General features: G+C 34.6%; 3 protein-coding genes across 3 annotated transcripts; all 3 read left to right on the top strand.

Annotated features, from left to right (window-relative positions):
* LOC105159269 (F-box/FBD/LRR-repeat protein At1g13570-like) lies at positions 576–2,193 on the top strand. The gene is made up of 3 exons (XM_011076279.1): positions 576–1,373; positions 1,618–1,776; positions 1,873–2,193. Exons 1-3 carry the CDS (start codon positions 576–578, stop codon positions 2,191–2,193), a joined length of 1,278 nt encoding a protein of 425 aa, XP_011074581.1.
* Positions 3,870–5,807, top strand: LOC105159268 (F-box/FBD/LRR-repeat protein At1g13570-like). The gene is made up of 3 exons (XM_020692933.1): positions 3,870–5,038; positions 5,127–5,297; positions 5,386–5,807. Exons 1-3 carry the CDS (start codon positions 4,130–4,132, stop codon positions 5,692–5,694), a joined length of 1,389 nt encoding a protein of 462 aa, XP_020548592.1. The 5' UTR covers positions 3,870–4,129; the 3' UTR covers positions 5,695–5,807.
* Positions 8,109–10,202, top strand: LOC105159267 (F-box/FBD/LRR-repeat protein At1g13570-like). The gene is made up of 4 exons (XM_011076277.2): positions 8,109–8,237; positions 8,719–9,541; positions 9,630–9,788; positions 9,884–10,202. The coding sequence occupies exons 2-4, from the start codon at positions 8,735–8,737 to the stop codon at positions 10,175–10,177; spliced, it is 1,260 nt and encodes a 419-aa protein (XP_011074579.1). The 5' UTR covers positions 8,109–8,237; positions 8,719–8,734; the 3' UTR covers positions 10,178–10,202.

Below are 12,470 nucleotides of genomic sequence, written 5' to 3'. Positions count from 1 at the left end.
TATCAACTTTTTTTTTTTTCAAACCTTAGGCTAAGGTGGGGGAATTTGATTGACCCCTACCTGTAAATAGGTCTTAATTTTTTCTATATAAATATTAATCAAATTGCACATTACACCAATTGAAATATCGATAAACATGATTTAGATTGTCCCCAGTATTGTTAGCAATGTGAAGCATCCATATACGCAAACAATTGAACTGTTAAATTGTTGTTTTGAGCTTAACCAATGCAACAGGGGTAAAGCAAGTCCTGTCAAGCACTACTGGGCAACGAGGTTAGATTGGTCCTAGAAATGCCCACTATCAATTGCTACAAAAATGCAAAGTCCCTTCCGTTCCCTTATGAATGTGGTAAGTTGATTAACGTTGTCTGTTGCATGCGGCATTGTGAACCAAATGTAATCTTGAAAATGAAGAATACTGAAAAGTGTGCATGGAATACTAAGAGATTTACATCTTAAGAGAAACCAAAGGCCGCCTCCCGACTTTTCAGTTTTTTTATTAATACTTTATTAGCATTACAGCTATATATAGATACCCCTCCAGGCTCAAAAGCCTTCACATTCAGGCAAGTATGGGAGGGTGTGAGGGCGATAGACTTAGCAACCTTCCATGTGATATCATGGATAACATTCTTAAGTTATTGCCTTTGGTTGAAGCTGTGAGAACAAGCATTCTCTCAAGAGAATGGCGGTATAAGTGGGTAACTATTCCACATCTCATTTTTGATCCAAAAACTTTCCCACCAAAATCAATTACTAAAAAGTACATAGCTTGGTCCGTTATCTATCAAGTATTGTTACTTCACAAGGGACCTATAGTCAAGTTCTCACTCAAAACTGGTCCTAAAACGATTTATAGTCCTTATCTTGACCACTCCCTGCAATTCTTGTCAAATCATCCCATAGAAGAACTCACACTTGATCATCTCCCGTTTGGCCCGATTCCTCACTTTCTATTTGCTTTTGAGCATCTCAAACATCTGTATCTTGTTGATGCTGTTCTTAGGCCTCCTCGCACCTTCAAAGGATTAGGTAGGCTTGTCACTCTTCACCTTGAGCAGGTCGACTTTATGCCTGGAGAGTTTAAAAGGGTTATCTCTCAATGTCCAATGCTCGAGTGTTTGAATTTGATACACACTTGTGACGTATATACATGGGGCGACCTTGAGGATATTGATGCTCCTAATCTCAAGTCCTTTTATTTCTCAGGCTTCCTCACATTAATTAGTTTTAAAAATGCACCACTCCTTACTGAATTGTCAATGATGTCTTGGTCATACGGACTTGATGACTATAAGAATGATTTGATTGAGTATTTCGATGTACGTGGTTCCGTCACAAGGCTGGTGTACGATGACCACTTTTTCAATGTAAGGGAGTTGATAGCGCTCCACGTGTGCTTTTAACTCCCCTAATCTCATTTTCTTTTCCAATATAAGAATGATTTGATCAAGTTTCTCCATCCACTTTGTTCCATCACAAGACTGGAGTTAGATGGCTGCTTTCTCGATGTAAAGGAAGTCGATTTTATTTATATTTTGTTTTTTAAATATATGAATTTCCCCAACTAATCTAATCTCTGATTTTGTTTTGTTGTTTCTCATTTTGATTCAGGTCTTGAGTAGATGTGGCCTGCCACAGAAACTTCCTCACAACCTTAACTTTCTACAGTTTCTTTCGTTTCCTAGAATTTCGTTTAGTTCCATATCAGAAGTGAGTTGTGCAGTTTGCTTGATCAGAAGCTCTCCTAATTTGCGGAGTCTTGAAATTACTGTAAGTGACACCACTATTTCCAGGGTATGCATTTCCTTCAAATTTCCTCGTCTCAGAACCTCATACATATGACATCATCTTATGATTCAATTATAGTTATCAACCAGCTCAGATGTGCCGGAAATGAAGACAACCGCTGAATTTCTGATGAAGATGCAAAAGGAAGGTGAATTTCCTGTCATGAGTCGGCTTGAATATGTGAAGATTGAAGCACTCTCAGGTTTGGAACCCGAAATGGAATTCGTGAAGCTTCTCCTGTCAGCTGCAACTGTTCTTAGGAAACTTGAAATCTGCTCCATATATTCAGGAGCAGGATCAGAAGCGGGATCCAAGATGTTCAGTGAGTTGTTGAGTTTCAGACCAGCATCACCAAACGTCCAATTCATATTGGAACATCTTAATCTTAATCCCATTTGAAACATTGTTTGCATCTTTTATTATATCCGCTGAAAACAACTCGCTCAAATTTTCTTTTATGAGTTTTATATTTTGCTTTGTTCACGACACAATCTACATCGATGACGAATAGGGTCGCACAAGATGATTGATCATGTCCATTGAATATAACAATCTAATAAACTTGATCCAAATACAATTCATATTCAATCTTCGAATTAAAAATTGGGATAATTATGTTCTCTTGCCCTAAATTTTGATATAATTACGTATAAATCTCTTATAATTTAATAAATTACATCTAGTTTCCTTCGTCTAAGCAATAGGTTCTTTATTAGTCAAAATATTTTGAATTTATTAATATTAATAAAAAATTGAATGAAAATTGTGCTCGCATTGAAATGGTAAAGATATATCTCGCTTGCACGCGTGAAGACGTGTGAGTGTAATTTTGTCATATTAAAAATTTATTTGATCTGCAATAAATTAGTAATAAGTCAATTGTGTTCAAGTATAATTTTTTTTTTGTTAACATCAATAAATTCGGTGAATATGACTTAATCTCAATGGTGGTAAATGTAATTTTTTAAATTATACGGAGTTTATATGTAATTATACTGAATTTATCCCCTTTTAATTAGATATACCAAACACTTTTGTTTTCAATATCTTAACACATCAAGAATTTTTTAATAAGTGATCGACATATGTTGTTTTTAAATTTTAAAAATATAATTAAATTATAATAATAGCACACACTTGGGTATTAACTTAGTGGCACAAAAATATAACAGAAAATCTTTTATGCAAAGAATTGCGATCCTAAGCATAAACGCTTTCACAATTTAGTATACAAATTTTTGACTTAGTATCCGCAATAGGTCTGGAAAAGTATTAACTTAGATTTTTTGTATATTATCCAGTAATACAAAAAAAAGAAGCATAAGTTTGCTAGAAGTTGAGCTTTTCCTGGATTCTTACGGCTATTTAACACCAAATCATATGCAAATCGTACCCGTACGCTTCACACGCTGATTCAATTGAAATTCTCTCTCAGGTAAACTTTTGTAGTTTTTTTTCCGTCTTTCACTTGAAATTTCTGTGTGTTATTGTCTATGAACTATGCGATGCCATGATGGATAATAGTGTTTTTCCTGTTACTTTTGCCTTGTTGTTTGCCCATGATTTTGTGCTATCCCGTCTTTGGATCACTTTGCAGTGCAAGAATATGAATGTAATTCTTATTCTTTTCGGCCTTCTCTGTGGTAATAACGAAGATGAAAAACAGATTACTACGTTTTACTCTATATGTTGTGAATGTTAGAAAAAAGATTTAGTCTTTCCTCTTAGGAAATTAAATAGTTCAATACTTGCATTCGGAGAAGTTCAAGATTTAGTCTTTGTTCAATAAATCATGTTTTGGTCTGGTGGTTAAAACTGAGGTATCGTACTATAGTGTTTTGAGTCTTACCAGACATGTCCGTGACTGCTTGTCTCCTAATTTAATTGTAATTTATTGAACTACTATATTGTTTAGTTGCTCGTTTTACTGTAACATTGATTTACTTTTTCTAAAAGAAAAAGAGAAGTGCTTCAAAAAATATGCTTTTCAAGCAACCAAATCAACCGAGAAATCAAGAAGCTGAGGATTGAACTTGTTTCCAAATTACAGGAATTGTTTTGTTCTTGCAAACGAAAGCAGTCATATTTTATTCTTTGATTTGTGATTTCAGCAGTTTTTGTTCTGTTTCCTGAGTTTTCCGAGTACGTAGCATCTGTATTATAGTCGCCTCCTGTGAGAAAAACGGGTTCTGGTGCTGACATTGTAGTAACTGCATATATAATCTAGTCTAGACAAACTCCTTTTGCCTTTCAATTTACCTTATAATGTTTGTTGATCAAAGCTGTATCATGCGAAAGCTCTGATAATTGTGAATCAAGGCCTTTTTGTCTCTCGATGCACCTGTTGACAATTACTAATTTCTTGATAATCATTGGCAGGATTTGTGAACATTATATCGACATGAGAAGGACAAAGATTTGCATGGAAACTGATCGAATTAGCAGCCTTCCATGTGATGTCATTGATAACATTCTTAAGTATTTGCCTTTATGTGAGGCAGTGAGGACAAGCGTCCTTTCAAGAGAGTGGCGGTATCAATGGGAAACTATACCATGTCTTGTATTTGGTTCGACTTGCAAAGTAAACTTATTGAGGAAGTACGACTGGGTTTCCATTATTGATCAAATACTTTTACTTCACAAAGGAAGCATAACCAAGTTCTCACTCACAATTGCTGATTTGAAAATGTGTCGTGGTATCGACAACTGGCTGCGTTTCTTGTCGAACTGTCATGTTGAAGAGCTCACCTTTTGTTTTGATTTCCCAGACAGCCATCCCGTGATTTCTGAATTTCTATTTACTCTTGATGAACTCACACATTTGTGTCTTGTCTATGGTGAGCTCAAGCCGCCTCCCGCATTCAGAGGATTTGAAAGGCTTGTCAGACTTGATCTTTTTAATGTCTTCATTTCAGCTGGAGAATTCAAAAGTTTTATCTCTAAATGTCCAATGCTTGAGTATATGAAACTGGAGAGCTTTGGTACCAAAGCAATTGGAGACCTCGAGATTGACGCTCCTAATCTCAAGTTCTTTTCCTACCGGGGCAGACTCAGTTCAATTTGTTTCAAAAATACATTGCTTCTTGCAGAAATGACGATGACTTCTCACAGACTTAAAAGCCTTCATGATCTTCAGATGCCAAATGATTTTGCAAAATTCGAGCCCAACGATAGTAATGTTGTCAGGATTCTTGGTCAACTCCCATCCATTACAAAACTGACAGTTAATAGAGACTTTCTGCAGGTGGGATAATTTGATTTTGCTTTTCTTTCTGAAAGTGTGAATTTTCTTGCCTCTGATCTCTGACTTTTATCTTGAATATTTGTTCCAGTACTTGGCTGGAGGTGGAAGTGGAGATGGTGTGCCGAAGAAACTCCCAAACGACCTTAACCATATGAGGCTTCTTACTTTTTGGATCATTAATTTGAGTACCATAGCTGAAGTGACTTGTGCACTTTGCTTGATCAGAAGCTCTCCAAAGTTGCAGAGTCTTACAATTACGGTAAGTGGCGCCCCGCGGAGCACATGTTTCTTTGTATTTCCTCTTTCCAGAAAGGGCATACTAATTCACTCCTGTGATACTCTTATAGGCATTAGGCTTGCGTAATCCGGAGAACTTGAAGACTGCTGCTGAATTTATCAAGGCACAACAAGAATGTGAAATTACTCTCAGTAGCCTGGAAAACATAAACATCCGAAACTTCTCAGGTCTGGAACCTGAAATGGAATTTGTGAAGCTTCTTCTGTCGGCGGCAACTGCACTCAGGAAGCTGGAAATCATCACTAAAAATAGTAATGTTTCAGGAAAAGCCCGACCTGAGATTTTTGAAGAGTTGGTGAGCTCCCGTCGAGCATCAGTGCAAGCTGAGATCATAGTTCGAGATTTTGATCATATCTAAAAGATTAAGCTCTGGTTTATCAACCAGCTCAAAATTCCAATGGACAATGCTTTATTGCTCTTCTGAAACCTGTTTTCAGGATTTACTCCATTTTGCTATTGCTCTTTGCTTCTTATTTTAGGTGGTTCTGCTTTATATATCTTTTGTTGTTTTTTTCCTTTGTGAATTTTAAATTATAGATTTAGTAATAAATTCTTTGCATTTATTTTGAATAATTTTAGGACTAATTACTCATTGTGCTAGTTAATTCAAGAATTTGAATGGATGAATTAATTATGAGATCAGTTATAATTAAGTTGGTTAATTAATTAGCCAGGGTAAAGATTGAATTTAGATGCATTAGTTAATTGATTAAATTTAAACAAATCAATTTGATTGATTAATTAATTAATTAATTAAATGATGAGATCATTCAATTAACCTACAACCCTTTAAATAATTAACTAACTCATAAGATCAACTAATTCCGCTTTTATGAATTACTTCAAGCACTTTAATGTGTATTGGTAAAAAAATTCATCTATACGGTAAAAAAATAATTTAACATATATGAGGTAAACAAATAGAATCTACTACACAATATAACTTCCAAATCAAAAATTTTATTTTTTTAACTCATCTACTATCATTAATTGTGACCACACCTATCAAGAAATCCCCTCGAACATTGTGTTTTCACTTGTGCCGCGGGTAAAATTTCTATTTATACTTTCGTAAATTTCAACCACATCACACTGGATTAATTTTAATGGTTTGATAAATAATCAAATGAAGTTAATTAATTAAATTAACCCCAATGGACATCATAAGATATATAATATTTAATTATGACAATATTTAAGTTCAATCAATATATTCCTCGTGCATTAATGGATAACTATACCTATCTTATTTTTTATGGAAGTTTGAGAGAAAGTTTACATGGAAATTATTGAGGGATTATCTATCAAATATTGTTACTTCACAAAGGAAGCATAGTGAGGTTCCCTCTTAACACTTGATGTTGATGGTACCGAAATCATTCCTAGGATCAATCACTGGCTCCATTTCTTGTCAAACCGAAGAACTGATGCTACGGCCTTCCACCTTCCGCATAAGCTATGTGATTTCTCGGCATCTATTTACTTTTGATCATCTCAAACGTTTGTATCTTGCCAAGGTTGAGATGAGTCTGCCCCCTGCATTCAAAGGATTCAGCAGGCTTCTCAGACTTGATCTTGAATCTGTCCTAATTGCACCTGCAGAGTTGAAAAAGTTGATCTCTAAATGTTCAATGCTTGAATATGTGGATCTGCATAACTTAGACTGGGAAACAGAAGAACTAGAGATTGATGCTCCTAATCTCAAATCTTTTCTATATATAACTGTCCTTGGCGACCCATCGATATCTGATTTTTCAGTTGTATATTTCTTTTAGTTCTTGGCTAGAGGTGGTGTGCCGCGGAAACTTCCTACCAACGTTAACCATCCAACGGATCTTTGCCTTTCCTATTTTGGTTTTCAATGCATAGCTCAAGTCATGTCTGCACTATGCTTGATTAGAAACTCCCCGAATTTGCAAAGTCTTGAAGTCATAGTAAGTTATGCCGTTTGTGCATGCAATCGTGTCTTTCTAAATGTAAACGACCATACTTACTCTTAGCGTCCTTTTCTAGTGAGACGCGTATTCTGATGCGGACATGGAGAGCACCACACAACAAAAACTTGTTCTTCTTTTCCCATGAAATTTGAATACCCATTTATGTGCTCGCTAGTGAGTGATAATGCAAAATGAGTGGATGCGGCTGCGCAAGGCCATTTTCTGAAGTTCCCAAACATTTCTTCCATGTGAAATACTTGAATTTTCAATAAATCTATATATATCAAACTATTTTTGTTGGGATTTTAAATATTATTTCTCAAACTCAAAAAACTGTATTGATTTCTTATAAACGGCGCCAATTTGATGGTACTAAAAATCATGGAGGGTCCCATTTCATATAATTATAATAGAACGTAAATACAAGTTTTTTATTTTTTCCTGCCCTCATCTCAATGATGAATAGGGTATTTTTACTAATTTAATAAGTCAATTTTTTCCTTTTTTAATTAGCTTCTTTCATTTTTCAATACATTCTTTACCTGGAATGTCAACCTTTCCCTTTTTTAACACCTTTTATTCTTGGAATGTTAATCTTTCCATTTTTTATTGATTTCTTTCTTTGTTCAACACCTTTTTCTTTTTATAAATGAAAATCTTTTTATTTCTAATTTGATCTTTATCTCTGATGCTGTCTAATTTTTCAAAACTTCCAAAATTATGCTATTTTTTAATTTTTTAATTTTCATTATTAAAATAATTTCCCCCTCTTCCTGTTGTAGGGGTTTTTTAAAATTTCAAGGCCTTTTGTTTCTTTTTAATGGCTGAAGACGCATTAAAAAACCCTACTGACTTTCCAGTTGCTCCTCGTAATAGTGCCACAACCTACAAACACAGATCAGTATTCGTTCGGTTCAAACAGTTAGAGACTTGGAGTGGCTCTTAAGAAGAAATTCTAACTCAGGTAAAGTTTTGGTCCCTCTGTTAAAGTGTAAGTCTTGGTATATATTGAAGAATCACACTTTCTCATGCATTAAAATGAAAGGATGAAACAATCCAAAGGCTAGGAATTTGAAAACTATAAGAAATCAGAGTCGCTTGTTGTTGATGATTTTGCTAAGGTGGTTTCTTGTACATTAGTGAAGTAAAGAACTAGGAGCACTTTGTTTATTTTTTAGGATTTACATTTCGTTTCCAGCTGTCTAATATGATGTCAAAGTTATGTTAGCAAGAAAATTGTTTTGGTTTTTGTCCTGATCAACTTGATCCATGAAACTGTGTACTGTTCCTCTCAGTTTGTATCGTATCAGCAAGAGCCCTGTATGTAATACAGATTTCTACTGAAAATAAAACATTACCATTATTCGAACTCTTCCATTCTCTTGTTTTCTTGTGTTTCCACGGACTCATTAATTGGGATTTTGCTTTATTGATAATCATTGCAGGACATTTTTGAACCTCATGGACAGAACAAGGATTAAGAGTTCCATTTCGTCCGACAGAATTAGCAACCTTCCATGCGATATCATAGATAACATTCTTAAATACTTGCCATTGCGTGAAGTGGTGAGGACAAGCATTCTATCAAGAGGGTGGCGGTGCAAATGGGTATCTATACCTTATCTTGTATTCAATGAAATCTTCCAAGAAAGTTTACCTGAAGAATACGACATTGAGCCCATTATCTATCAAATACTGTTACTTCACAAAGGGCCCATAATCAAATTCATACTCAAGGATATTGATTTCAAAGTCTATCCTGCTATCGGCCACTGGCTCCATTTTTTGTCGAACCATCATGTTGAAGAACTCGCACTTCGTTATACCTTTATCGAACAGCCGATTCCTTATCATCTCTTTACTTTTGATCATCTCAGACATTTGTATCTTGCCAATGTTTTCATCAGTCTGCCCCCTGCATTCAAAGGATTCAACAGGCTTCTGAGACTTGAACTTGTAGATGTTGAGATTGCACTTGCAGAGTTAAAAATGTTGATCTCTAAGTGTCCAATGCTTGAGTATATGGATCTGGAAGACTTATACTGCGTAACAGGAGAGCTCGAGATTGATGCTCCAAATCTCAAGTCTTTTTTCTTCTCTGGCGAATTGTTTATATTTTGCTTCAAAAATGCATCACACCTTTCGACGATGTCTTTTATGACCACATCTGATGACTATTCAACACTTGAGCCAACTGAAAGTGATAGGAACCTGATTCAGGTTCTTGGTAAACTATCATCTTTGAAATCTGATGGTGGCTTTTTGCGGGTAGAAAATATCTTGTTTGCCTCTTTTCAATATATAAGTGTCCTTGGCGCTCCACTGATATCTGCTTTTTCTGTTGCATGTCTTTTAGTTCTTGGCTAAAGGTGGTGAGCCGCAGAACCTTCCGTGGTACTTTAACCATCTAACGGATCTCAGCCTTTCTCTCATTGATTTCCAGTACATAGTTGAAGTCAAGTGTGTACTATGCTTGATTAGAAGCTGCCCTAATTTGCAGAGTCTTAAAATCGAAGTAAGTGTGATGTTGTTTGCACATGTATGTGTATCTTTCTTCATTTTTCTTCATGTGTTAGACTACACGTGCTCACTTGCATCCTCCTCTTCTAGTCATCAAAGTCATCTGAAGCAGACATGGCGACCACCTCTCAATATCTAAAGGCACAACAAAATTATAACATTCCTCTAGGTCGCCTGCAAAATGTGAAGATCTCTTGCGCATCAAGTCTGGAGCCTGAAATGGAATTTGTGAAGCTTCTTCTATTGAAGGCCACTGCACTTAGGAAACTGGAGTTTCATTGTGGGTATGCAGCTGGAGAAAAAGCAAGATCCAACATGTTAAAACAGTTGCTTAGTTTCCGACGAGCATCACCAAAGGCTAGGATCATATTTCGAGATGTTTGATGTCCATTGTCTTAACAGATTTCTTTGGTAGACAACTAGCTTAAGTTTCTAGTTTATGACATGTTATGTTGCCTTGACTCAGTGTTTAAACTGTTGAAGACAGCCTTACTGCATTGACTGTTTATTGATATATTAAGTGTTTTGTTTATTTCTCTCACTCTCTCCCTCTCTCTGCCTCTCTCTCGAGTTACTAATTATTTTAGAGCTGGAGAAATGAGAATCATTTTCTTCTTAATTGCCCCTCCTAACTTTAAAATTTAGATGAAAGATGGTGTTGCGATTCATTGGTGTTAAGTGAAATCCTCGTATTTCAGTTGAGTTCCTCCGACATGTTCTCTTACATAGTTACATGTTCTTAGGACATTTTGTTTAGTTAAGAACGAGTTCTGTCTTGAAATCATAGAAAAGAGAACCCATTTTTTCCCGTCTTTTTATTGATATTCAATCCTCGTGCAGAATGCAACGTTTTTAGTCATTTATACCTACAAGCACCTATTGGAAGTGATTCTTTTACTTATTGATAACCATTGGCAGATGAGTGTGAGGTATATATGGACAGAAGACTTTGAGGCTGATAGAATTAACAAACTTCCGCACAATGTCATAAACAACATTCTTAAGTTGTTGTCCTTGCATGATGTTGCGAGGACAAGCATACTCTCAAGATGGTGGTGATACAAATGGGGGTTACTATTCGGTTCCTTGTATTTGATTGGAATTTCAAACTGAAATTACCCGTAAAGTACCACATTGAGTCCGTTATCTGTCAAGTTATGTTCCTTCATAAAGGATCCATAGTCAAGTTTGATTAAAATCAAGGGTATTGATTTTCGAAGCTCTCCTGCTATTGACCATTGGATGCATTTCTTGTCAAACCATTGCGTTGAAGAACTCATGCTCTTCTTATCCATCTCAGATGCCCACAGCCTGATTTCTTATTGTCTATTTACTTTTGATCATCTCAGACATTTGCATCTTTCCTACGGTGGACTCTGGCCTCCTACAGATTTCAAAAGGTTTATCTCTACCACTCCATTGCTTGAGGATATGTTACTGGATAACTTCTATTGTGATAAAGGAGTGATGCTACTAATCTCAAGTACTTTAGTTTCTCAGGCACATCCAGTTCAATTTGTCTTAAAAATGTGTCACTCCTTGCAGAAATGTCAATATATCTCAAAACTTTACAGAATTTCTAAATATCTGATCCACATGAAAATAGTAGTAACCTGATCAAGGTTCTTGGCCAATTATCATCCATTGCAAGCCTGACATCGAATGAAATTCGTGAAGTTTCTTATTTCGGCAGCAACTCTACTTAGGAAACTGGAAATCATCCATTGCATTGCTTCTTTCATATTATTCACTGAGTAATGGATTTACTCCATGAACTAGCTCAATTTGAATTTCACGATTTTGTGAAACGACATTCATATTTTTACTTAATCTTTTTAATAATTAATCGAATTTAGTTAGCAAAGAATAATATTATATCAGAAAAGAAAAAAATTATTTAATAGTCCTAATACCTCTAAACTACTTGGACAGTGATAAATGCAATAAAAAAATTAAATACGAAATAATATTTTGACACGATTAATTTGTTAGAAGATATTTTAATTAAATACTTTAAGTGAAAAATAATTTACTGCACATAATAAAAACTATAATAAATAACATTTGAATAATATATAAAAAAATACTAACCTAAACTTCAATAAATATTAAAGAATAAATATCATGTATGATTTTTTTGAAAAAATATCAATTTTGCTTTTGAAACACTTAAAATAGTTAACTAATTGATTTTATTTTAATATTAATTATAAATAACAATTTTTGGATTGTGTACTAATGTATTTTTAATTTTTACCACAATGTGTTTGAGGTAAGATAATATCACTAAGTACAAGATATGATTGTTAAATATATAAAATAAAGAATCCCTTAGAGTTATATTTGGGTTGAAGAATTTTAGTTTTATAGGAGGATTTGACATAAAAGATTTGAAAAGACTTCATATTAAAGGAATTTAATATTCATCAGTATTTAACAAAATATAGTTTAAATTTAAAATATGAAGGATTTAAAAGTCTTTTGAATTTAGAATTAATCAGATGAATTCATAGAATTTGTTACTAAAGATTTGAAATCAATAACTTCAAATCCATCGATCCGCATGTAGTCTAAGTTTTATTCGTATTGTGAAAAGACATTTGTTCATTTACTTGGGACAATATTTCCAGTAATTAGTAAGAAATAGTTATAAGAGCAAAACTCTGACAAAAAAGAA

Source organism: Sesamum indicum, linkage group LG3 (genome assembly GCF_000512975.1).
Source record: "Sesamum indicum cultivar Zhongzhi No. 13 linkage group LG3, S_indicum_v1.0, whole genome shotgun sequence".
NCBI classification, from domain to species: Eukaryota; Viridiplantae; Streptophyta; class Magnoliopsida; order Lamiales; family Pedaliaceae; genus Sesamum; species Sesamum indicum.
Note: the sequence above shows the minus strand (reverse complement) of the source record. Positions and strands in the feature narration are given on the sequence as shown.

Coding starts and splice junctions, on each gene's coding strand:
- LOC105159269 (XM_011076279.1), top strand. CDS start 576: ATGGGAGGGTGTGAGGGCGATAGACTTAGCAACCTTCCATGTGATATC. Junction 1,374..1,617: donor ACGATGACCACTTTTTCAAT/GTAAGGGAGTTG, acceptor ATTTTGATTCAG/GTCTTGAGTAGATGTGGCCT. Junction 1,777..1,872: donor TGCGGAGTCTTGAAATTACT/GTAAGTGACACC, acceptor ATTCAATTATAG/TTATCAACCAGCTCAGATGT.
- LOC105159268 (XM_020692933.1), top strand. CDS start 4,130: ATGCACCTGTTGACAATTACTAATTTCTTGATAATCATTGGCAGGATT. Junction 5,039..5,126: donor TTAATAGAGACTTTCTGCAG/GTGGGATAATTT, acceptor TATTTGTTCCAG/TACTTGGCTGGAGGTGGAAG. Junction 5,298..5,385: donor TGCAGAGTCTTACAATTACG/GTAAGTGGCGCC, acceptor ATACTCTTATAG/GCATTAGGCTTGCGTAATCC.
- LOC105159267 (XM_011076277.2), top strand. CDS start 8,735: ATGGACAGAACAAGGATTAAGAGTTCCATTTCGTCCGACAGAATTAGC. Junction 9,542..9,629: donor CTGATGGTGGCTTTTTGCGG/GTAGAAAATATC, acceptor CATGTCTTTTAG/TTCTTGGCTAAAGGTGGTGA. Junction 9,789..9,883: donor TGCAGAGTCTTAAAATCGAA/GTAAGTGTGATG, acceptor CTCCTCTTCTAG/TCATCAAAGTCATCTGAAGC.